This window comes from Moschus berezovskii, chromosome 10 (genome assembly GCF_049115385.1).
Source record: "Moschus berezovskii isolate FMDL1 chromosome 10, NW_MosBer_1.0, whole genome shotgun sequence".
In the NCBI taxonomy this organism is placed as follows: Eukaryota; Metazoa; Chordata; class Mammalia; order Artiodactyla; family Moschidae; genus Moschus; species Moschus berezovskii.
Window position 1 is genome coordinate 77,792,634 of NC_142469.1, and position 22,935 is coordinate 77,815,568.

The 22,935-nt window shown below is 39.0% G+C and overlaps 2 protein-coding genes across 2 annotated transcripts; one reads left to right on the forward strand and one right to left on the reverse strand.

Moving 5' to 3' along the window:
* The first annotated feature begins 2,758 nt into the window (after positions 1–2,758).
* On the forward strand, positions 2,759–3,790 carry LOC129561109 (trace amine-associated receptor 7a-like). Its single transcript, XM_055433510.2, has one exon. It carries the CDS (start codon positions 2,759–2,761, stop codon positions 3,788–3,790), a length of 1,032 nt encoding a protein of 343 aa, XP_055289485.2.
* Positions 3,791–18,604: 14,814 nt separating this feature from the next.
* On the reverse strand, positions 18,605–19,633 carry LOC129560992 (trace amine-associated receptor 6). Its single transcript, XM_055433311.2, has one exon. It carries the CDS (start codon positions 19,631–19,633, stop codon positions 18,605–18,607), a length of 1,029 nt encoding a protein of 342 aa, XP_055289286.2.
* Positions 19,634–22,935: the final 3,302 nt, after the last annotated feature.

Sequence of the window (22,935 nt, forward strand, 5' to 3'; positions counted from 1 at the left end):
TCTAACCATCTCATCCTCTTATCGCCCCCTTCTCCTCCTGCCCTCAATCTTTCCCAGCATCAGGGTCTTTTCCAATGAGTCAGCTCTTTGCATCAGGAGGCCAAAGTACTGGAGCTTTAGCATTAGTCCTTTCAATGAATATTCAGAATTGATTTCCTTTAGGATTGACTGGTTTGATCTCCATGCTGTCCAAGGGATTCTCAAGATTCTTCTCCAGCACCACAATTTGAAAACATAAATTCTTCAGGCTCAGCCTTCTTTATGGTTCAACTCTCACATCCATACATGACTACTGGAAAAGATATAGCTTTGACTATATGGACCTTTGTTGGCAAAGTAATGTCTCTGCTTTTAATATGCTAAGTCTGTCATAGCTTTTCTTCCCAGGAATAAGCATTTTTAAATTTCATGGCTGCAGACACCATCCATAGTGATTCTGAAGCCAAAGAAAATCAAGTCTGTCACTGTTTCCATTTTTCCCCCTCTATTTGCCATGAAGTGATGGGACCAGAGGCCATGAACTTAGTCTTTTGAATGTTGAGTTTTAAGCTAGATTTTTTTACTCTCCTCTTTCACCTTTTACCTCCTCTTCACTTTCTGCCGCTAGGGTGATGTTATCTGCATATCTGAAGTTGTTGATATTTCTCCTGGCAATCTTGATTCCAGCTTGCGCTTCATCCAGCCCAGCATTTTGCATGATATACTCTGCATAGAAGTAAGCAGGGTAACAATATACAACCTTAATGTACTGTTTTCCCACTTTTGAACCAGTCCATTGTTTCATGTCTAGTTTTAATTGTTGCTTCTTGAAGGAGGGCTTCTCATACAGCGCTTCTCAGGAGGCAGGTAAGGTGGTCTGGTAGTCCCATCTCTTGAAAAATTTCCCAGTTTGTTGTGATCCACACAATCAAATGCTTTAGCATAGTCAATGAAGCAGATGTTATTCTGGAATTCTTCTGCTTTTTCTGTGATCCAGCAGATGATGGCAATTTGATCTCTGGTTCCTCTGCCTTTTCTAAATCCCGTTTGTAACTCTGGAAGTTCTCAGTTCACCATTGAAGCCTAGCTTGGAGAGCTTTGAGCATTACCTTACTAGCATGTGAAATAAGCACAATTGTGTGGTAGTTTGAACCTTTTTGGCATTGTCCTTCTTTGGGACTGGAATGAAAACTGACCATTTCCTGTCCTGTGACCACTGCTGAGTTTTCCAAATTTGCTGACATATTGAGTGCAGCACTTTCACAGCATCATCTTTCAGGATTTGAAATAGCTCAACTGGAATTCCATCACCTCCACTAGCTTTGTTCATAGTAATGCTTCCTAAGGCCCATCTGATTTCGCACTCCAGGATGTCTGGCTCTAGGTGAATGACCGCACCATCATGGTTATCTGAGTCTCTAAGACCTTTTTTGTATAGTTCTTCTGTGTATTCTTGCCACCTCTTCTTAATCTCTTCTGCTTCTATTAGGTCATTACCATTTCTGTCCTTTACTGTGTCCATCTTTGCATGAACTATTCCCTTGATAACTCTCATTTTCTTGACAAGGTCTATATAATAAATAAACAAATATAAATGTCATATACATGAATGACTGGAATGCATTTGAATTTACAGATATCTTGCATGACTCACAGCTCATAAATTTTCTCCTACTGAAGTGTCTCTGATTTTTTATTCATCTTAAAGAGAATTTTCTTAAATATCTCTCTTCAGTATATCTTGTGCAATAGGTCCTTTTTGTGTAGACCTCTTCAGATATTTAAGATCTCATATTTTTAGTTAGCAAAGACTTTTTCCTTTTAGCAATGAATAAATTTTGAAATACATCAAATGGAATTTTGTATTTCATTGGGTGATCATACAATTTTAATCTGTTAAAATGGTGAATTATAGTAATAGATTTTCAATTGTTAAAGCAAACTTCCATTGGCATAGACTCTAATCAAGATGTATCATCTCTTTATATGCTGTTAATTTTGTTTAGGATTTCTGCTTCATTATGAGTGAGAGTGTTCATTCTTTTTCCTTGGGTTTTGTATCCGTGCTATTCTACATCAAACAATAAAATTTAATTGGAGATTAAAAGTGTAAGTTTCTTCTTCTTCACACCTTGCACCATAGGGACACCACTGTAGATGATTTTGGATATGGGATTTGGCTGTGCTTCCTGGGGAGGTGGGGGGGTTGGCATTAACTTTTTAGATAGTTTGGAGGTGAGTAGTAAAAGGTAACCTGCGTCTTTTGCATCTCCTGCATTGGCAAGCAGGAGTTTTACCACTGGCATTATGTGGGCTTCCCTAAAAGGTAGTGAATGAATAAAAAATCAATACGCATCATGCTAACTTTGACAAAGAGGAATACCCGCCCACACATCAGCCAGGTAATAAAAGATTGTTGATAAATTGTAAGGTAAGACATCTTTAGTGGGAAAAGAAAATTTGCAACAGATTTATTTGAAGTTAAATTATTATTCAATTTAGAAAATTGTTTCATAGTACATTTTAAGTATAAAAATAATACTTTATATTCTAAAATTAAAATAAATTCAAATTCAATATGCAGTTATTTAATAGGTCCAGAGATTAAAGCTAACATAAATACATGACAGGTCACACGATAATGTTTGGTAATTATAACAGAAATAATCAGTTCAAAGATCTTTTCTCTTCCACCAGGAAATAGAAAATTGTTCTATTTTATTTGATTGAAAAAGGGAGGAACTTCTCCGGATGTTTACGTGCTGTCTACGGCAGCATCATGAACAGCAGCTCATCCACTGTTGCAGCTGTGCAGCTCTGCTACGAACACCTGAACGGATCCTGTGTGAAAACCCCCTACTCACCAGGTCCCCGCCTCATCCTGTACACAGTGTTCAGCTTTGGTGCTGTGCTGGCTGTATTTGGAAACCTCTTGGTAATGATTTCCATTCTCCACTTCAAGCAGCTGCATTCTCCAACCAATTTCTTGATCGCCTCCCTGGCCTGCGCAGACTTCTTGTTGGGAGTGACTGTGATGCCCTTCAGCACAGTGAGGTCTGTGGAGAGCTGCTGGTACTTTGGGGAGAGTTACTGTAAATTTCACACTTGTTTTGATGGGTCATTCTGTTACGCTTCCATCTACCACTTGTGCTTTATCTCTCTGGACAGGTATATTGCGATCACTGATCCCCTGGTCTATCCAACCAGGTTCACTGTGTCTGTTTCTGGCATGTGTATTGCCTTCTCCTGGCTCTTTTCGATTATTTATTCTTTCTCCCTTCTTGGCACAGGAGCGAATGCAGCTGGACTGGAGGATCTAGTCAGTGCACTCACCTGTGTGGGAGGCTGTCAATTTGCAGTGAATCAGAGTTGGGTATTGGTGAATTTCATTTTATTCTTCATCCCCACCCTTGTGATGATAGTTCTTTACTCCAATGTTTTCCTCATTGCTAAACAACAGGCTAGAAAAATTGAGAATCTGAGCAATAAGACTGGGAGATACTCAGACAGCTTCCAAGACAGAGTGGCCAAGAGGGAGAGAAAGGCAGCAAGAACGCTGGGCGTCGCAGTGCTGGCATTTCTGATCTCCTGGCTGCCTTACTTCCTGGATTCCATCGTTGATGCCTTCCTAGGTTTCATCACCCCCACATATATTTATGAAATACTGGTTTGGATTGCTTATTATAACTCAGCTATGAACCCATTGATTTATGCTTTCTTTTATCCTTGGTTTCGAAAAGCCATCAAACTCATTGTCACTGGCAAAGTCTTGAGAGAGAATTCCTCAACAGTAAATTTATTTTCTGGGTAAGTCTACATTTTAGTTGGAGGAATTGATAGTAGATTCATAGTGAACACACTCTGGGTAGAAAATTTAGTCATATGTGTTTAAGGTCTTCTAATGTAAAATAAATTATGCTTCAAATTTGACCCAAACACTTAAATTCAGTTTTATCATTCTTTGGTAAATATAACATAAAACCCTTTATGTAGTAGAAACAGCATGACTTTGGAGCCAGAAACATGGCAATTTAACACCGATCTTGGGCTGATTTCACTCTCTGAACTTCACTGTATGTCTCTAGTTAATAACCTCTCCTTTGTAGCATTCTTGAGAAAATTTAAGAGAATGTATAAAGAAAGTGAAAGTCGTTCGGTCATGTCTGACTTTTTGCCACCCCATGGACTATACAGTCCATGGAACTCTCCAGGTCAAAATATTGGAGTGGGTAGCCTTTCCCTTCTCCAAGGGATCTTCCCAATCCAGGGATTGAACCCAGGTCTCCCTCATTGTAGGTGGATTCTTTACCAACTGAGCCACAAGGGAAGCCCAAGAATACTGGAATAGGTAGCCTATCCCTTCTCCAGTGGATCTTCCCTACCTAGGAATCAAACAGGGGTCTCCTGCATTGCAGATTCTTTACCAACTGAGCTATTAGAGAAGCCAAAAAGAATGTACAGAAAAAAAAAACTACTATATTTTTATTATTCTAAATCTCCCCCTTTATTGCTTTATAATAGTTCAGTCCTTGGTTATTACTTCTCTTTATATTTTTGTGATTATAATATTTTTCCATTAAAATGTACACACAGCTGGGGAATACTCAGAGACATCCTGGCTTAGGGAGGGCAAAATAGTGACTCCGCACTGTCAGGTGTTCAGATTTGTGGTCCAGAAATATGATCTGAGTCAGGTAAAATCAACACAGAGAGAAAGTGTGACTATAACATCCATTTAATTATTTACTATGGGAAATGTGATTGGTGTCATTAATAGTATTTGATTATTCAGTAAGCTTCTTTATGCTGATTAAGTCTACTCCTACAATTTCATTTTGGTTCAGAAATTTTACCAGTTAACATATGTTTAGAACATGGGTTTTAAGACTGTCACTCATTACTGTACCTTATCTTAATTTAGTATTTGTTCACTTTTGCATTGTACCAAAAATATTATTTTTTAAACATTTATTTTATTAAAGTATAGTGATTAAATGTACCAAAATTATTTATAAGGGCTTTCAATGATTCACATGAAATGTCCACATTAAAAAACACCCAAGAGAATAGAAAAGTGAAATGAAGGAGATAAATGGTGATAGGCTGGTAAACACATTTTGTGTGACCCACAGATTTGAAACTGAATTAATTTAAGCAATTCACATTGGATAAGTTAAGCTATTCACTTTGTTTAACATTCACCAGCTTTTCAGACATGAAGACTTGTTCTGGGTCTTGGCATTGGAGGGTACTTTGTGTCCCATGCACTGAGTTAATTGCTTGATTCTCTTCTAACTTTTGGCTTGTTGTAATCAGACATCAAAATTTAAAAATCAGAGCATCACATCTTTGGGGCAAGAGTGAATACATATTAAAAATATTCTTGTTATTTTTCTTTAATTTCTTGATTTATGTAAATCAGAAATATATTAGCACATCATTTCTATTATTAAACAAATGCTTTAAACTGGTAAGCCTTTCCGGAGACAGTGAATTTTTTCTGAATATACTATGCTTGAATGAAACTCTCTCATCTTCATTTTATGATTAAAGATGATACAGATAATTTAAAGGCACCCTAGATTGCTTATTATTAGTTTATATACAACTCTTCCAACACTGAAAATCATCAATTTATTTTGATTTAGTGCTTTCAATGTAATAACTTTCTCTAATCCTGTGCCACAAACTAAAGAGAAATCATACTGACCATTTTAAAAATAGAAAAAACTACACCAAGTGCTTACAAAATCGGCTGAATATGTTAAAGCTTCTGGATTCAAATAAGCACTAACATCTAGTTTAGGACTTCTACAATTGTCTTTCCATTTTTTAAGTCACTTTTCACATATATTTAACAATGATTTAACTTTACTCCTTTCTTTCCCAGATCAACATATCATTCTATTTTGGTAAATATTTCATATCTTTCTTTCTAAAAACACAAGCTTTTGCTCATTTATGTGCATGAGTATATAAAAGAAATAATTGTTTATGCATCATAGTGGCTATTGTGATATGCAAATTACAGACACTTCTCACTTATTTTGTGATTTTTGGGATGTACCTCTGGAAAGAACATCCCTCTCTGTCAGACATTTGGAAATGAAATCAGAGACAGAAAAATTCGCACACCAAGAAAATCAAGCTGGTCACGGTTTCTTGGCCATTTAGTTGTTAGTCTGCTGTGATAAATGTACAAAATAATAAAACTGAAGGTGACTTTGAGATGATCTATTCTGAACCATTCCTTTAAAATAATTAATTAAGTAGTTTAAAATTTTCCTTGGCTGCACTGCATGGCTTACAGAATCTCAATTAGCCCATCAGGTTTTGAACCCAGGCCATGGAAGTGAAAGCATTGAATCCTAACCACTGGACCACCAGGGAACTCCCCATATTTAAATTTTTTAACAGAGATGCTCATAATTTAATATTTTTCATAATGGACATATAAATTAAACATATTTAAACTATACAATCTGATAAGTTTTGACATTTGTAGACACCTGCAAAATCATCACCAAAATCAAGACTGAACATATCTGTCTCCTCAAAGTTTCATGTTCTTTGTAATGTCCTTCTTGCTCATCCCTACACACTCAACCCTCTTCCATCCTCAGGCAGTCACTGATCAGTTTTATGTCACTCTATAAGGAGAAGGAAATGGCAACCCACTCCAGTACTCTTGCCTGGAAAATCCCATGGACGGAGGAGCCTGGTAGGCTGCAGTCCATAGGATCACTAGGAGTCGGACATGATTGAGTGACTTCACTTTCACTTTCATGCATTGGAGAAGGAAATGGCAACCCACTCCAGTGTTCTTGCCTGGAAAATCCCAGGGATGGGGGAGCCTGGTGGACTGCCGTCTATGGGGTCGCACAGAGTTGGACACGACTGAAGTGACTTAGCAGCAGCATACTAGTTTGTACTTCTAGCATTTTATATAAATACAGCTATACGTTATATATATACTCATTTTTGTCTGAATTATTTCAGTCTGTATAATAATTTGGAGAATAATCCAAGTCAAAACATGAATCAGTTTTTGAGTCTTTTTTCATTGTGATGGAGTAGCATTTCACTGTTTGAATTGAGCAGTTTTTTTATTCATCTCACCTGCTGACTGAAGTTTGGTTTGAACCATCCCTTTCTAGATGCAGGTCACAACTTAAGTACATGAGCAAGATAGCCAGTCTCATGAATTCACAGAAGGGGGCTTGGCCACCCTCCAGGAGGTGTCTGGCTGGATTGGGCCTTGCTGGGAAGGGTAGAAATCTACTTTCATCCCCTCCTCCCCCTCGTCTTGGCACAAGGTCTCCTTTCCAAGAATTGCCTCACCTTTGCTCCCTTAGATGTGGCTTGCCTGGTTCTAATGATCCATGACCATCTATTTCTTGCTCTATTTTATACTAATGAAAATTTCATTTATAAATTTATGTTATACAATCGTGTGTTATATTAATTATAATTTAATATAATAAAACATTTGTTATATTGTGAAAAGTAAAAATGTTAGTCAGTCAGTTGTGTCTGACTCTTTTCAACCCCAAGGACTGTAACTCACCAGGCTCCTCTGCCCATACAATTCTCCAGGCAAGAATACAGGAGTGGGTAGCCATTTCCATCTCCAGGGGATATTCCTGACTCAGGGATTGAACCTGGGTCTCCTGCATCAACGGTAGATTCTTTACCATCTGAGCCACCATATTGTATATTATAGTATATAGAAATGTATATACAATTATCCATCATATATTACTTTTTATTTGAGGCAGAAGGAGAGAGTGACAAAAGATAAGATGGTTGGATGGCATCACCAATTCATTGGATATGAACTTGGGCAAACTCTGGGAAACAATGAGGGACAAAGAAGTATGGCATGCTGCAGTCCCTGGGGTCATGACGAGTAGGGCATGACTTGGCAATTGAACAACAACAATTCCAAAAGTTTTTAAAAATTTTATAGGATTTCAATTGTAGTTTTAATTTCACAAGAGTTATGTTTCCAAAAATAAATTATCTTGCAACTTCAAAAACAACTTCATTGTCTTCTTGGACCTAGTGTACTGATGAGAAGCTTGGTCCCAGTATGGTATTCATTCCATTTTCATAGACTAGTTCTCTCTGGCCTCTGTTCCTAGGAAAGTTTAAGAACTTCTCTTTATATTTGTTTATATTTAATGCCTCTATTTTTTGTTTTGTTTTGTCTCTTTGTAGTTGGTAGGCATTTACATTTGGAGTTTAGATTCTTTAGCCCAGATAAAACTTTCTCTAGGATCATTTTTATTATTTTCTTGTGCTCATTCTTCAATTGCTTTTTTCTGAGATTAAGAATTTCTCCCAGGTCCTATGGAAAGAATATTTCTCTTATCTTTCTTATAAACTTTCACTGTGTTTAATGTGGGTTGTATTTTCTGTATCTACGGTTTTCCATCTGTTTGACCCTATCTCATTTTTATCTTTCAGAGATATACTTTAGGGTATTATACTGGGATTTCAGAAGCAAGTAAATTATAGGCTCACTTATCTTGACAGGGCTAATCTTCAGATAAGTAAGTGTTAGTCGCTCAGTCATGCCTGACTCTTCGCGACCCCATGGACTGCAGCCCACCAGGCTCCTGTGTCCATGAGATTTTCCAGGCAAGGATACTGGAGTGGGTTGCCATTTCCTTCTCCAGGGGATCTTCCCAACCCAGGAATCGAACCTGGGTCTCCTGCACTGCAGGCATGGTATGTACCAATTCAACCAATCCGTTGTGAAAATGATGAAATGCTTAAATACTGGTTGGTAAATATCTGTTGACCTGAGCCTCCTACTGCTCTCAAGCCTTGACATGATCCAACAATGAAAGATCAATGGAAAGCAAAGGTGGGCATCTCCACAGATTAACTACCTCTCAAAAGAGCATCCTTTCTGACCAGTCATTGCTCATGTCTTAGCAGATTGATTTTTTTCATGTTTTGAAATGTCAGCCCTAAATACTGACCTAGAAATCAAATGGTCACTTTTCGAAGAGCACTTCATCAACAATAAATTTACTTCTGATGATGAAAACTTAAATAGGGGAAAATTAAGAATGTACTCAGAAGTATGGAGTGATTGTTTAAATAATTATTATTTACTTTCTAAGAAATAAATGAGATTTCTGAAAATGTATAATGAGATGATGGGAAGAAGTTTTCAAATTATTCAGGAAAAGCATGAAGGAACAGAACTCTCGTCATTAGCTTCATCCTTCCTTCTAGTCTGATTAAGAAGTCTGGCCCATCGAATATGTCACTAGATTTGGGACAGTCTGAACTTGGTGCATCTCAAACATAAAACAGCTTTACCATTTATCTCCTAGAGCAGGCAAATCTACTCTATTGATTCTTTCTTCCCCACATTTTAAGAACATTCTGGGAAGGTATTACTACTTTCCATTCAATTTACAAAATTTATGAAGTCATGATAAGGTCTTTATAATTCACAGAAGGACTGATGCTGAAGCTGAAACTCCAATACTTTGGCCACCTCATGGGACAAATTGATTCACTGGAAAAGAGTCTGATGCTGGGAAGGATTGGGGGCGGGAGGAGACGGGGACGACAGAGAATGAGATGGCTGGATGGCATCACCGACTTGATGGACATGAGTTTGAGTGAACTCCGGGAGTTGGTGATGGACAGGGAGGCCTGGCATGCTGTGATTCATGGGGTCGCAAAGAGTCGGACACGACTGAGCGACTGAACTGAACTGAACTGAAAGATTTAAAATCACATCCAGTTAAGTAATCTTATTTTTCCTACCCGAGTCAGTGCCATCCAGGCCTAGGCCTCTTCCTTTCAACTCCCAGTTTCTGCTTGGAGCCCCAGCCATCCTCCAGGATGGAGCAAGAATAAAAAGAATATTAATAAAGAGAGGAAAGCTGTATTCTCATGCCTTGTAGTGTCATGGTATTGATGACCAATGTCTTGATTGTGGCCGAAGCCCAACTGTAGGCTCAGTGATGAGGTATACATGTAACTTCTTCTGGGGGAATCCACCCACTGTTCAGTTCCCTAATGTTGGGTGAACCCCTCCAGCTGACCTCTCTTGACTTCTCCTTAGAATCTCTCCAGGAAGACTTTTCTTCTGGGGTCCTTTGTTCAGGAAACTACTCCATTGAAGAAGGTACTGGCAAGATGATTCAAGCTTGATTGCCTCTTTAAATCTGCTTCTTCAGTTGCTTGCTGACCTGCTCTGTGTTTGTGTTAAGCAGTGCGTGCATGCTAAGAAGTCGCCTCAGTCGTGTCCGACTCTTTGAGACCCTATAGACAGTAGCCCACCAGTCTCGTCTGTCCGTGGGATTCTCCAGGCAAGAATATTGTAGTGGGTTGCCATTCCCTCCTCCAAGGGTTCTTTCCCATCAGGGATTGAACCTGCGTCTCTTACATCTGTTGCATTGGCAGGTGGGTTCTTTACCACTAGCACCACCTGGGAAGCCATGTTAAGCAGAGGAAAGTAGAAATGGAGAGAGATGGCTGGAAGGAGAAATGGGCCAGTGGGGAGAGAAGACCATACTGTCATTGATTCAGGTGCCAAATATGCATCAGTTTCATGAGGTCTGGAGATCAGTGGAAGCCAGTCTGGTTTGGCCCTTCCTCAGGCCTCCCACTTCAGGGTGTGTCAGGCATCTGTGACACATCCCACAGGACTTGAGGAGGATGCTGAGAAAGGCCAAACCAGCACTGATTACGAGGACGAGGGAACTGGGGTGGGAATGCCTCCTACAGGGATGCCTGCGGCCCCCAGATATGCGATGCAGGAGTGGGACGCTGTTACAAGGCTCATACACAGAGGTCATGACCACTAACTGAAGGTTCAGTTCAGTTCAGTTGCTCAGTCGTGTCCGACTCTTTGCGACCCCATGAATCACAGCACACCAGGCCTCCCTGTCCATCACCAACTCCCGGAGTTCACTCAAACTCTTGTCCATCGAGTCGGTGATGCCATCCAGCCATCTCATTCTCTGTCATCCCCTTCTCCTCCTGCCCCCAACCCCTCCTAGCATAAGACTCTTTTCCAGTGAGTCAACTCGTCGCATGAGGTGGCCAAAGTATTGGAGTTTCAGTTACAAGGAACCAAATTGGGCACAGAATGATTGTGCCCTTTTTCTTCTACTCTATTCTTCTCTCTATGGGATAGAGCAGAAAAGGAGGGTGGGATAAGGAATAAATGATCAGACATGCCGTTTCCCTAAAATCCAGATTTTTAAACTAAGGTTTGGCTAGTCTGGGTTCAGTGAGAATGCAGATACTTGATTTGACAGAGATCATGGTTTAAAATTAGTGTAGATCAAAATGGAAATTTTTAAAACTCAGAGTGACTGGACAGCTCTGGGCTCTGCCTGAAATCTAACGAAGGGATAAAAAAGGAAGATATGTTACAGCACACTGGGCTCTGACGGGAGAGAATGCAATTTTGTACTGTAAAGTATTCCATAAGCAGTAATACATATTTCTAAGAAATACTTGTTAAATACAAATGGATTGTATGGTGAATCAAGGTAAGAACTGATTCAGTTAGGCACCAACTTGAAGAATTGCTTAGACTGTAAATTAAATATATTGATCAAAGTGGCCAGTGCCAAGGGCTGTTTGTTTATAGTTTAACACTCTGATCCTGCTTTGTGTTTGGTTACCTCTTGACTCTAATCCAAAGAGGCAAGAGTACAAAATATGTCTCTCCCCTTCTCACTAGCAAGCTGCTGAGTTTGGGCACTGGAAAGACCACAGAGCATCATTAGAGCATTTTTCTCCCACTTTCATCATAACTGAGGAATATCTCACATTTTTAGCCATTGGGGAATTTGTTTATTAAACCGACTTTAATTTGAGGAATGTCTTGGAGAAGTTCAAAGCCTGTAAACAAAGGTCCAATGTAGATTTGAGACTGAAAACTGTAGATGACGCAAGACAACCAAAGTTTGACTCCAAATGCTGCCTAGTGTTAGTCTATAACCCCTTGAGAAATGTGACTGCTGCCTAAACTTTATCTGGTGCAAATGCATTTACTTAAGATGGTCTTATGAAAGCCTTAGGAAGAGCCTCCAATTAACATCTCATCTCAACATGACACGAGTTCTCTTTTGGGGCTAACCCCAAAGATGAACGTGTAAAAGAACCTAGATTCCTGTAACATACTTCAGTTCAGTTCAGTTCAGTCGCTCAGTCTTTGCAACCCCATGAACTGCAGCATGCCAGGCCTCCCTGTCCATCACCAACTCCCGGAGTCCACCCAAACCCATGTCTATTGTGTCGGTGATGCTATCCAACCATCTCATCCTCTGTCGTCCCCTTCTCCTCCTGCCCTCAGTCTTTCCCAGCATCAGGGTCTTTTCAAATGAGTCAGCTCTTCGCATCAGGTGGCCAAAGTAGTGGAGTTTCATCTTCAACATCAGTCCCTCCAATGAACACCAGGACTGATCTCTTTTAGGATGGACTGGTTGGATCTCCTTGCAGTGCAAGGGACTCTCAAGAGTCTTCTCCAAACCACAGTTCAAAAGCATCAATTCTTCTTCACTCAACTTTCTTTATAGTCCAACTCTCACATTCATATATGACTACTGGAAAAACCATAGCCTTGACTAGATGGACCTTTGTTGGCAAAGCAATGTCTTTGCTTTTCAATATGCTGTCTAGATTGGTCATAACTTTCCATACAAGGAGCAAACGTCTTTTAATTTCATTGCTGCAATCACCATCCGCAGTGATTTTGGAGCCCAGAAAAATAAAGTCAGCCACTGTTTCCACTGTTTCCCCATCTATTTGCCATGAAGTGATGGGACTGGATGCCATGATCGTAGTTTTCTGAATGTTGAGCTTTAAGCCAACTTTTTCACTCTCTTCTTTCATTTTCATCAAGAGGCTTCAGAGTTGTAGCAAAAAAGAAAAAAATGCGGAAAAATTCAGGACAATTCTTCCCTTTTTATAGTATATGTTTCACGTTGCTTTTTCTATGCAGTTTGTTTCTCGGACTTCTCCTTCCTTTGGAGCTTGTCAAGTTTATTATCACTCATTGTTACTTCACTGAGTGTAATGTTTGGAATTGAACAGTGTTGCCCTGATTTGTCTGAGTGGCATAATAAAAGGCTTACTTGCTGATGCTAAAGCTGAAACCCCAATACTTTGGCCACCTCATGCGAAGAGTTGACTCACTGGAAAAGACTCTGATGCTGGGAGGGATTGGGGGCAGGAGGAGAAGGGGACGACAGAGAATGAGATGGCTGGATGGCATCACCGACTCAATGGACATGAGTTTGAGTGAACTCCGGGAGTTGGTGATGGATAGGGAGGCCTGGCATGCTGTGATTCATGGGGTCCCAAAGAGTCGGACACGACTGAGTGACTGAACTGAACTGAACTGCTGAAAATACCACCTCTGCTATTAAAAACACTAATGTTAGGAAACTGGTTCCTAGAAATTTGGGCTTCAGAAATAAAAAATTTGATAAAAATTAGGGGAACCAATAGATAATTACCCAATTTTAACTTGCCAAATAAACAGTAATAATAACTGTGGGAACAATGTTCATGCCCTTTCCCATAATTTTATAAAAGTGTTTTAATACCAAAAATTAGGAATAACATAATCTTAGAAGAAACAACAATCTTGTAAATTGAATAAATTTTCCATTATGAGATACGTGCCTCATTGTTCTTTTTTTTTCCTCATTTTTTTCTTCTGACCAATGAAAAGTTTGCCATAGTTCAGCACTGATTCCAAGACTGGCATTTCAGCATAACTGAATTAAGACTAAAAGAGAGTATTACAAAGAGTAAATACTGAGATATAACTTTACAAATATATTCCCTTCTATGCAGGTTCTCTGTAGCTTTTAGGAACCTGGCCTTCACCTGAGGACTCTGCTCTTTGGTGGCAGAGCAAATGAAGGGGCATTCTCCGTATTCCTCATGGTGGTGGAGCATCACCCTCCATCCTCCCCAAACCCCCCAAAGTTATTACACTGTACCAGTCTTGCCTCTCTCCAATACTGTCAACACATTCTTTCTATTTTTGCTCCTTCATTTTAATACCCAGCATTCTGTCACTCTCTCTAACTCTACTCTCAGTATTTATTATATTTAAAACATAAACACTTGCTATATTAAGTACTATACCATGTGCCTTACAAATGTTTACCTCAGTAGTCATCACAGTAAGCCTCCAATGAAGCTAGTATTATTATCCCCATTTCACAGCTGAGAATACTAAGGCCTGCTGCTGCTGCTAAGTCACTTCAGTCGTGTCTGACCCTGTGCGACCCCATGGATGGCAGCCCACCAGGCTCCCCCGTCCCTGGGATTCTCAAGGCAAGAACACTGGATTGGGTTGCCATTTCCTTCTCCAATGCATGAAAGTGAAAAGTGAAAGTGAAGTTGCTCAGTTGTGTCTGACTCTTGGCGACCCCATGGACTGCAGCCTACCAGGCTCCTCCGTCCATGGGATTTTCCAGGCAAGACTATTGGAATGGGTTGCTATTGCCTTCTCCGATACTAAGGCCTAGGAGCTTACAAATTTGGGGAGAGTCTGGAGACAGTCCTAGGCAGACTCAGTGGACTCTGTGTTCTGTCCACATGCTAAAGCTGCCTCCATAAAATCCTTTCGTTTCGGGATATCACCACTACCCTGCCTCAGTTGTAACCTAGGACTTGTAATCTACAAGCTACAATATTATCTGAAACCCTTGGGACTTCTGGAAATTGGAATTTTTTTTTTAATTGAAAAAGGCACATCTGTTAAATATTTTGAATGTACTAGTGAAGTATGTGAGGCATTTGTCATCAACACTATTATCTCTGCACCAAAGCATGAACCTTCAGAAGGGCTGGTCAGAAATAAACATTAGAAATAACTTCATGTCAGTGTTTGTCACCAAATTAATCAGACACTAACTTCCAATATTTTTGCTTTTGGAATTTCAGGATGTGGACTTGTGCCAAAACCTGAAATCTCTCCAATTTGGGTATCTGATCCCTGACACCTGCCTTTCAGTCTCACTTGGCAACCCACTCCAGTGTTCTTGCCTGGAGAATCCCAGGGACGGGGGAGCCTGGTGGGCTTCCGTCTATGGGGTCACACAGAGTCGGACACGACTGGAGTGACTTAGCAGCAGCAGCAGCTCTTGGAAAGCCAGCTACAAGTCACTGTTTACCTCTCACTTCCTCTTGGAAAGCCAGCTACAAGTCACTGTTTACCTCTCACTTCCTCTCACTGTACTTTCATCTCTTGCTTCCTCACCCACCTTAAATATCAGCAACCATCATTCTAATCATTCCTTAAGAGTTGAAGTTGGAAGAAAAGATTCTTCACTTGTTTTATTTTGTTAATGATGATCTATCAACTATCAAGTACTTTACCATACTATGTTATTGGTTACTATGTAGTAGCTCAGCTCCAACTATAAGTTAAGTCCTTTCCCCACCTTATCTAACTCATACAGCTCTGTATGGAGGTAATATTATTCCCATATTAGGAGTGAAAAATCTGCAGCTGGAAGAGGTTATGGAAGTTGTCCAAGGTCACAAAGCCAGTATTTGTCCTTAGCACTTTCTGATTCAAACCCCTGTGCAATGATTCTCTAGAGACTCTGCCTTCCTGTATTAGAAGATGAGATCTCCCCCATCTTATACCCAACACATCTACTATTATCGTTTATCACTTTTCAAGAAATGACATAAAGAGCAGAAACGAAACAAAATAGAAGTTAGAGGAATGACTCTTGGTAGCATCCACAGCTTCTGAATACAGCTTCTGATTAATGTTAAAAAGGTAGAGTTGGAGGATCTTAAAGTACTGCTACCAAAAAAAATGTTTTAAGCACTTTAACAACTCCTAAAATATCTGCATCATTTTAAAATATGGTCTTTTAACTCTTCCCATGCAGCTACTATTTAATTTCATTAGGTAAGAAGATAGTATATCAGAGATTCATACTGAAAAGATAGTCACCTAAAGTGAAAAAAATAAACACATAAACCTAACCCAAATGCATTGATAAGAATAGAGAAGTGTATGGTAATATCAATTTTCATATATTTGTTTCATCACAAATATTGCAACTATAGAGATAAATTATAAATTAGATCCCCCATACACACACACTGTCCATTATACATAAAGTTAGACCTTGTACAAGCATATAGAGGTATACATAAAATATATATAGGAGCATATTGCATATGCTGTTTTATAATCTGGGTCACAGTTTTCTGGTTTTGTTTTGAGTCAAAAAATAAATTGTGGTTTCCTTTTTATGTGAACTGATACAGAACTTAGCGCTTTTTGTCTGCTTTGTAACGTTCTATTGCATAGGTGGACCATATTTACTTAATTTATCCCACATTGATCTACATTTTTCTCCAGTTAGTAATTGAGACGAATACAATGAATATCCTTATCATGTTTGGTTACTTGCCTAACTCTTTTCTTAGGGTTACTTGCCAGAAACAAAATTATAGAGTAAAGTGACATACATAATTTGAAATTTTACATAAATATCTTAATTCTTCTCAGAAAGAAAATACTAAATTATATTTCCCTTAAATGTATATAAGCATGGTCAGCTCTCATGAGAGTGCTCATTTCCCACACTCTAATTATCAATAGATATAAGTTTGCCATTTTGCAATCTGAAACTCTATTACATTTTTTAGCATTATTTGACTAATTGCACACTTGACCTTTTAATGCATTTATTAGCCACATCTCTGTAAAATTGCATATTTATTTGTTTAGTGGGATGTTTGTCTCTGTCTGTTTTGTAAGGCTTTTACATTTTTTTTTTTAACTTCCCAGACCAGAAATTGATCCCCTACATTGGAAGCATGGAATCTTAACCACTGGACCACCAGAGAAATCCAAGCTTTTAAATTTTCAAGTTACTAACACTTTCTTCATCATGCCTGCCACCAATAGCTTCTAAGTTTGTCGTTTTTTCTTTGTCATGGCTCTATTTTTTTTTTTAAGTTTAAAAAAGTAGTGCATATTTTCTGTTCTGATTCCACCAATCCAAACTATAAAAACTATGCTATCTTCTAGCCTTTTAACATCCAGAAGAAAACAGTTTTGGTTTTGTGAACTACATGAGGCAAAATGCTTAAGACTTTTTCAAGAAATTTTATACCACATCAGCATTTCTAAATTATCCATTTTTCCTAATAACATAAATGACAGTGTCATTTTTATCATGGACAATGTATAAACTCGAAAGAGTTTATAGAAAATAAATGACAGGAAATTGCCCTCTGTCAACACTGGAAGTTAAAACAAAAAAACCTCACAGAATAAGAAAACTATTACATAAAGTGATAACTACTATTACAGTAATTTCACCATTTGTTCATAGTTTTCCCCACAGTTACAAAATATCCTACTAAATGTAAAATATGAGCATTGCATTGAGTTTGAAATGGCTGATGTGTGGGGCTAGAGGATTTTAGGACGTCCAGAAATACCACAATTCAAGAAAAAAGCTGCTCACAATGAAAGTAAACTGAGTCCAAAGAAAGACAAGGAATACACGGCATTAACAGGGAACATGGAACAAGGAAACTTTTGAAAGTGAAGAAAAGGTAAGCTTGTTAGAAAGGGCATGACTCGTAATCAAGGCCTGAAGAGAGAAATAATTAACTGACAGAATAGTGTAGGTACTCAGATTTTAGGAAATTAGAAAATATGACCATTGTGTCAACCATTAGTTAGAAATATATTTCTATCAGATGCTCAAGGAAGTTCACATCACCAAGAAGGTAAAGTGTAAAGATGATGCTACTGAAACTGAGGTACCATTTCTCTTCCCCAATTTAATAAGCCACTTTCAAGCACTGCACTTCATGTCATAGTTATTGGCAAACCCCCAATATACAACCAAATTAATTTAAAAATTTTCAAATTATCAGTATGAAATTTATGATTATTTAGATATTAATTTTTATGTTTGATGAACTATTCTTTAATATTGGCCAATTTGATAAGTTATATTGCAAAAAAAAAAAAAGGCCCAGTGAAAGTCATCAAAGAGAAGTTTTTGACAAGTTGGAAGTGAGTGAAAATCTTTCTAAGGAAAAGAGGAAAAGAAATCAAGAAAAAGACATTTTCAGGTTACAAAGGGAAGAGTCAATGGAATAAAAAGAAAACAGAAGGAGGAACGTGTCAACTACATTCCACCTTTCACTTCCAGCTTGCAGGCATTCATCACTCACCCACCTTCAGTGTCAGCACCATCATTCTGCTCAGGCCTTAGAAGTGAAGTTATAAACTGGAAGGAAAGATCCTGTACTTGTTTTAATATCTTTGTTAATGGTTATTATATCTCTAACTGTAATATGCGATACTAACCTATACTATTCTATATTATTGGGGTACAGAGTGAGCGCCACTGTAGATAACAAATAGGACTTTGACATTTATGAGTCAAATATTTTGGAGAAGCAACAGGAAGTGAGCATCCTAGCAAGACTGAAACATATTGACTTATCCAATTAAGTTGGAAAAGCAATTTGCTTTCTCTTCAGCAACAGTCTTATTTGATTTTTAAAAATTCATTTCATTTGGAAAATGTAAAGATATCTTCAACTTCCTCAACCCAATGGCTTACATTTATTCAGAGGAGAAATTCATGCTTGCAGAACTATTCTTGAAAACCTGACCACTCACAATAACTTTTATGGCTTTCCTAAACCAAGGGTAAAATAAAGCATAGATCAAGGGGTTCATGGCTGAGTTGTAATAAGCACACCAACAGCAAATCTCATAAATATAGGCAGGGGTTATGAAGCCCATAAAGGCATCAATTAATGAGTCAATACTGTATGGTAACCACGAAATCATAAACGCTATGACCGTGATACCCAGGGTTTTTGCTGCTTTCCTCTCTCTCTTGGCTACTCTGGATTTGTAACTGTCTGATGATGACTCTGTTTTGCTACCAGTATTTTCAATCTTCTTAGCATGTTGTCTGGCTACAAGGAAAATATTACCGTAGAGAATTATCATGACAAGGGTAGGTATAAAGAAGGACAGAAAATCTATCAATACCCAGTTTTGATTTACAACCGTCTGACAGCCTCCTACACAGTTGAGGGCACTAGACAATTCCTCCAGCCCATTCTCATTGGCACCCGTGTAGAACACAGCACCACTGTAAGTAATGGGCAGGATCCAGGAGATGCTGATGCATACCCCTGACACAGACACTGTGAACTTGGTGGGATAGACCAGCGGGTCAGTAACAGCAATGTACCTGTCGATAGAGATGAAGGACAGGTGGAAGAGAGAAGAGTAACAAAATGCCGCGTCAAAGCACGTGTGCAAAGTGCAGAAACTTCGCCCAAAGTACCAGCAGCTCTCCACGGACCTGACCATGCTGAAGGGCATCACGGTCACTCCCACCAGAAAGTCCGCACAGGCCAGAGAGGCGATGAGAAAATTGGTTGGTGAGTGCAGCTGCTTGAAATGAAGGACGGCAGTCATCACCAGGAGGTTTCCAAACACGGCCAGGACAGCCCCAAAGCCATACACCATGTACAGAATCACGCGGGATGCAGGTGAGTAGGGGGTTTTCACACAGGATCCGTTCAGGTGCTCATAGCAGAGCTGCACAGCTGCAGTGGGAGACGAGTTGCTCATGATGTGTCCTTTACATCTGGAGAATTCTGTCCTTGATTTCCACAGACTTTCAATGCCTCTGAAGGAAAAACATACAGTAGGATGCCTGAGGAAATTATCACATATTAGTACTATTGTTTTTTAATTTTCCCTTTTTTAAAACTATAAATCTCAATTGTGTTCAATAGCAAAATAAAATACAAAAAATACATAAAATACATTGGCCAAGATCACTAGGAGTTAGTTTTGACTAATGCTTAGTTTCCCTAATTTGGTAAAATCCTAAATATTTTTAGACGTTTTACCTCCAGAGTTCCTCTTTTCAAGAGGGTGTGATATGAGAAATAAATATAGACAGAAAGCATCATCTCCTGTTAGGTTTATCTGCATTACTGCCTAAAACACACAGTCCTTCCAGATAAATAAATGCCATCTATAGGAAAATCCCTAGATGGAATCCCTGTAGAGCAATGTGTGAAATTGGAAGATTATTTTCAAGAGTGATTATTAAGACAGTTATTCTACAAAACGACTCCTTGCATTGTTAGGTTACCCATTACATTTCTATAAAAAAAAAGCCAAAGTCTGTTTTATCTTCTTAGAGTTGAAATTTTCCCCTATTCTCACTTCCGTTGTGGACACTTTCTTGCATTTTTATTACAAAGAAAAAAGAGATTACGAGCAGTGACAGTTAATACTTGGCTTTTTCCTCCGGTTAAGAATCAGTTTTGCATCTTCACTGGACACCAACAAACAGAAAAAGGAACACACACTGTGAGCAACTTGCAATGAAAGCACTAAAAGCACCATTCGTTGTATTTAGGCACACCTTGCTTTCTGAGCTTCTATTATAGTTAGCGCTGGTAGAGAAAAGATCATTCTCTTCTTAGGATATTGCCACTGGAAGCAGATTGCAGTGTCTCTCCATCCATGTGAGAAATGGGTATAAACCCCCTGAGTCCTGCTTCTGTGAGATACTCACAAACAGAAGACTTCCCATTCCCCTCTGCAGTGGGTTCCATGCTACCCCGGTCCCAACCTTTGCAAGAGATGTGTCCATGTTCTAACCCCCCAAATCAGATCTTCTTTGGAAAAGAGGCCTTCACGATTTTAATAAAGAGATCACCCTGTACTACAAAGAAGGGCACTCAATCCAAGAGCAGTGTCCTTCTAAGGGACAGACTTGAGAAACAGGGAGAGGAGAGAAGATGGCCCTGTGAAAATGGAGGCAGAGAAAGGAATGATGCCACCAGAAACCAGGGAATGCTTGGAGCCACCAGAAGCTGGAAGAGGTAGAGAATGACTCTACCCAGAGACATGGGAGGGGAGCATGACCTGTCAGTACCTTGATTTCAAACTTTTGGTCTACAGGACTGTGAGAGAATACATTGCTGTGAGAAAATAGTGCTGGCAAGATTGTGGTTGTCTGTTATGGCAGCCCTGGGAAACTAAGACACTCTCCTGGATGATTTTCATTAGAATGGTTGGCAAGGAAGAAATTATAGCAAAGTATCAAAGGATGAAAATCAACACAATTCATTCAAAAAACTGGATTTCATAGCTTTGAAGGCAAGTTGCAAATAATGAGAGTGTCTATTGTCAGACAATTAGCAGTCATAACCTGATACTGTAGGTATAATTATGTTCATTTTAAACAAAATATTTTTACAGGAGTTTTAGGTTCAAAACAAAATTGTGTGGAAGGTACAGAAAATTCTAAACTTATGTACATCTGGATTTAGAATTTTCTGTACCTTCCACACAATTTTGTTTTGTATATGTACCACAACTTCCTTATCCATTCATCTATAGATAGACAGTAATGTTGCTTCCATGTCCTGGCATTGGAAGCATGGAGTATTAACCATTGGATGACCAGGGTCTCCTTTCATTCTCCTCACTGTGCTGAGTGTCAGAACCACTACCCACCAAAAAGTCAGCCAAGGTCAGAGAGGTGATGAGGAACTGAGCTGGAGTGAACAGCTGTTTGGAATGAGACCAGTGAGTAGAGCTGCTAGTACTTTGGAGAGCTTTATTATCAATTGCACTATTATTTTGAAGAGATCTTTTGTTATTCTGCTAACTGTCATTGAGTTTCATTTCTGCTCTTTATGTCATTTCTGAAAAAGTGACAAGCTACAATACACGAGTTTGGTATAGGCTATAGGGGGAGCCCACCTTCTAAGCTGGGAAGACAATGTCCCTAGAGAATGATTGTACAGGGGTTTGAATCAGAAAGTACCAAGGGTAAATCCTGGTAATCTTGGACAGCTTACCTGAACTCTCCTGGCATCAGATTGCTCAGCTCTGATTTGGCAGTAATAATACCCACCATAAAGAGCTGTCTGATTAGATGTAAGGTAGGAAAAGACTTGGAGAAGGAGGTGGCAACCCACTCCAGTGTTCTTGCCTGGAAAATCCCAGGGACGGGAGAGCCTGGTGGGTTGCCGTCTATGGGGTCACACAGAGTCGAACACGACTGAAGTGATGCAGCAGCAGCAGCAGGAAAAGACTTAACTTATGCTTCCGTTCCGTTCCGTTCAGTCGCTCAGTCGTGTCCGACTCTTTGCGACCCCGTGGACTGTAGCCTACCAGGCTTCTCCGTCCATGGGATTCTCCAGGCAAGAATACTGGAGTGGGTTACCATTTCCTTCTCCATAACTTATGCTTAGGTCCAATTAATTAGTACATTACCAATAATATAGAATAATACAGGTTAGTATAGCATAGTAGAGCAGACTCTTTACCAACTGAGTCACCAGGGAAGCCCCAGAGATATAATAACCATTAGCAAAATAATAAAACAAGTATAGGATCTTTCCTTCCAGTTTATAACTTCACTTCTAAGGACTGAGTAGAATGATGGTGCTGACACTGAAGGTGGGTGAGTACTGGATCTCTGTAAGCAAGAGGTGAAAGCTAGAATGCAGTTGACTTCCTAGAGCAAGTGAGCTGGAATGACTGGTGTCAGTGATTAGATAATTAAATTGGAGGGATTTCAGGTTTTAGTACAGGTCCATATTCTAAAATTCTAAAATCTATAACATTGAAAGTTTGTGTCTAATTAATTTGTTGACAAACACTTACATGAGGCTATTTCTAGTGTTAATTTCTTATCAGTCTATCTGAACATTCATGCAGATACATTAATATTGTTTTGACTATCTGAGTATTGACATGGAAATAATGCATCAATGACAACTGCGTCACACACTCCACTGGTATATTCCAAATATTTAACGGATAGGCCTTTTAAATGAAAAAATAAGAGTGATTTCTACAAGTCTTAGGGGTTTCAGATAAAAAATTGTATCTAATAAATT

Bases quoted from the DNA above. Each gene is read 5' to 3' on its own strand.
- LOC129561109 (XM_055433510.2), top strand. From the start codon at position 2,759: ATGAACAGCAGCTCATCCACTGTTGCAGCTGTGCAGCTCTGCTACGAA.
- LOC129560992 (XM_055433311.2), bottom strand. From the start codon at position 19,633: ATGAGCAACTCGTCTCCCACTGCAGCTGTGCAGCTCTGCTATGAGCAC.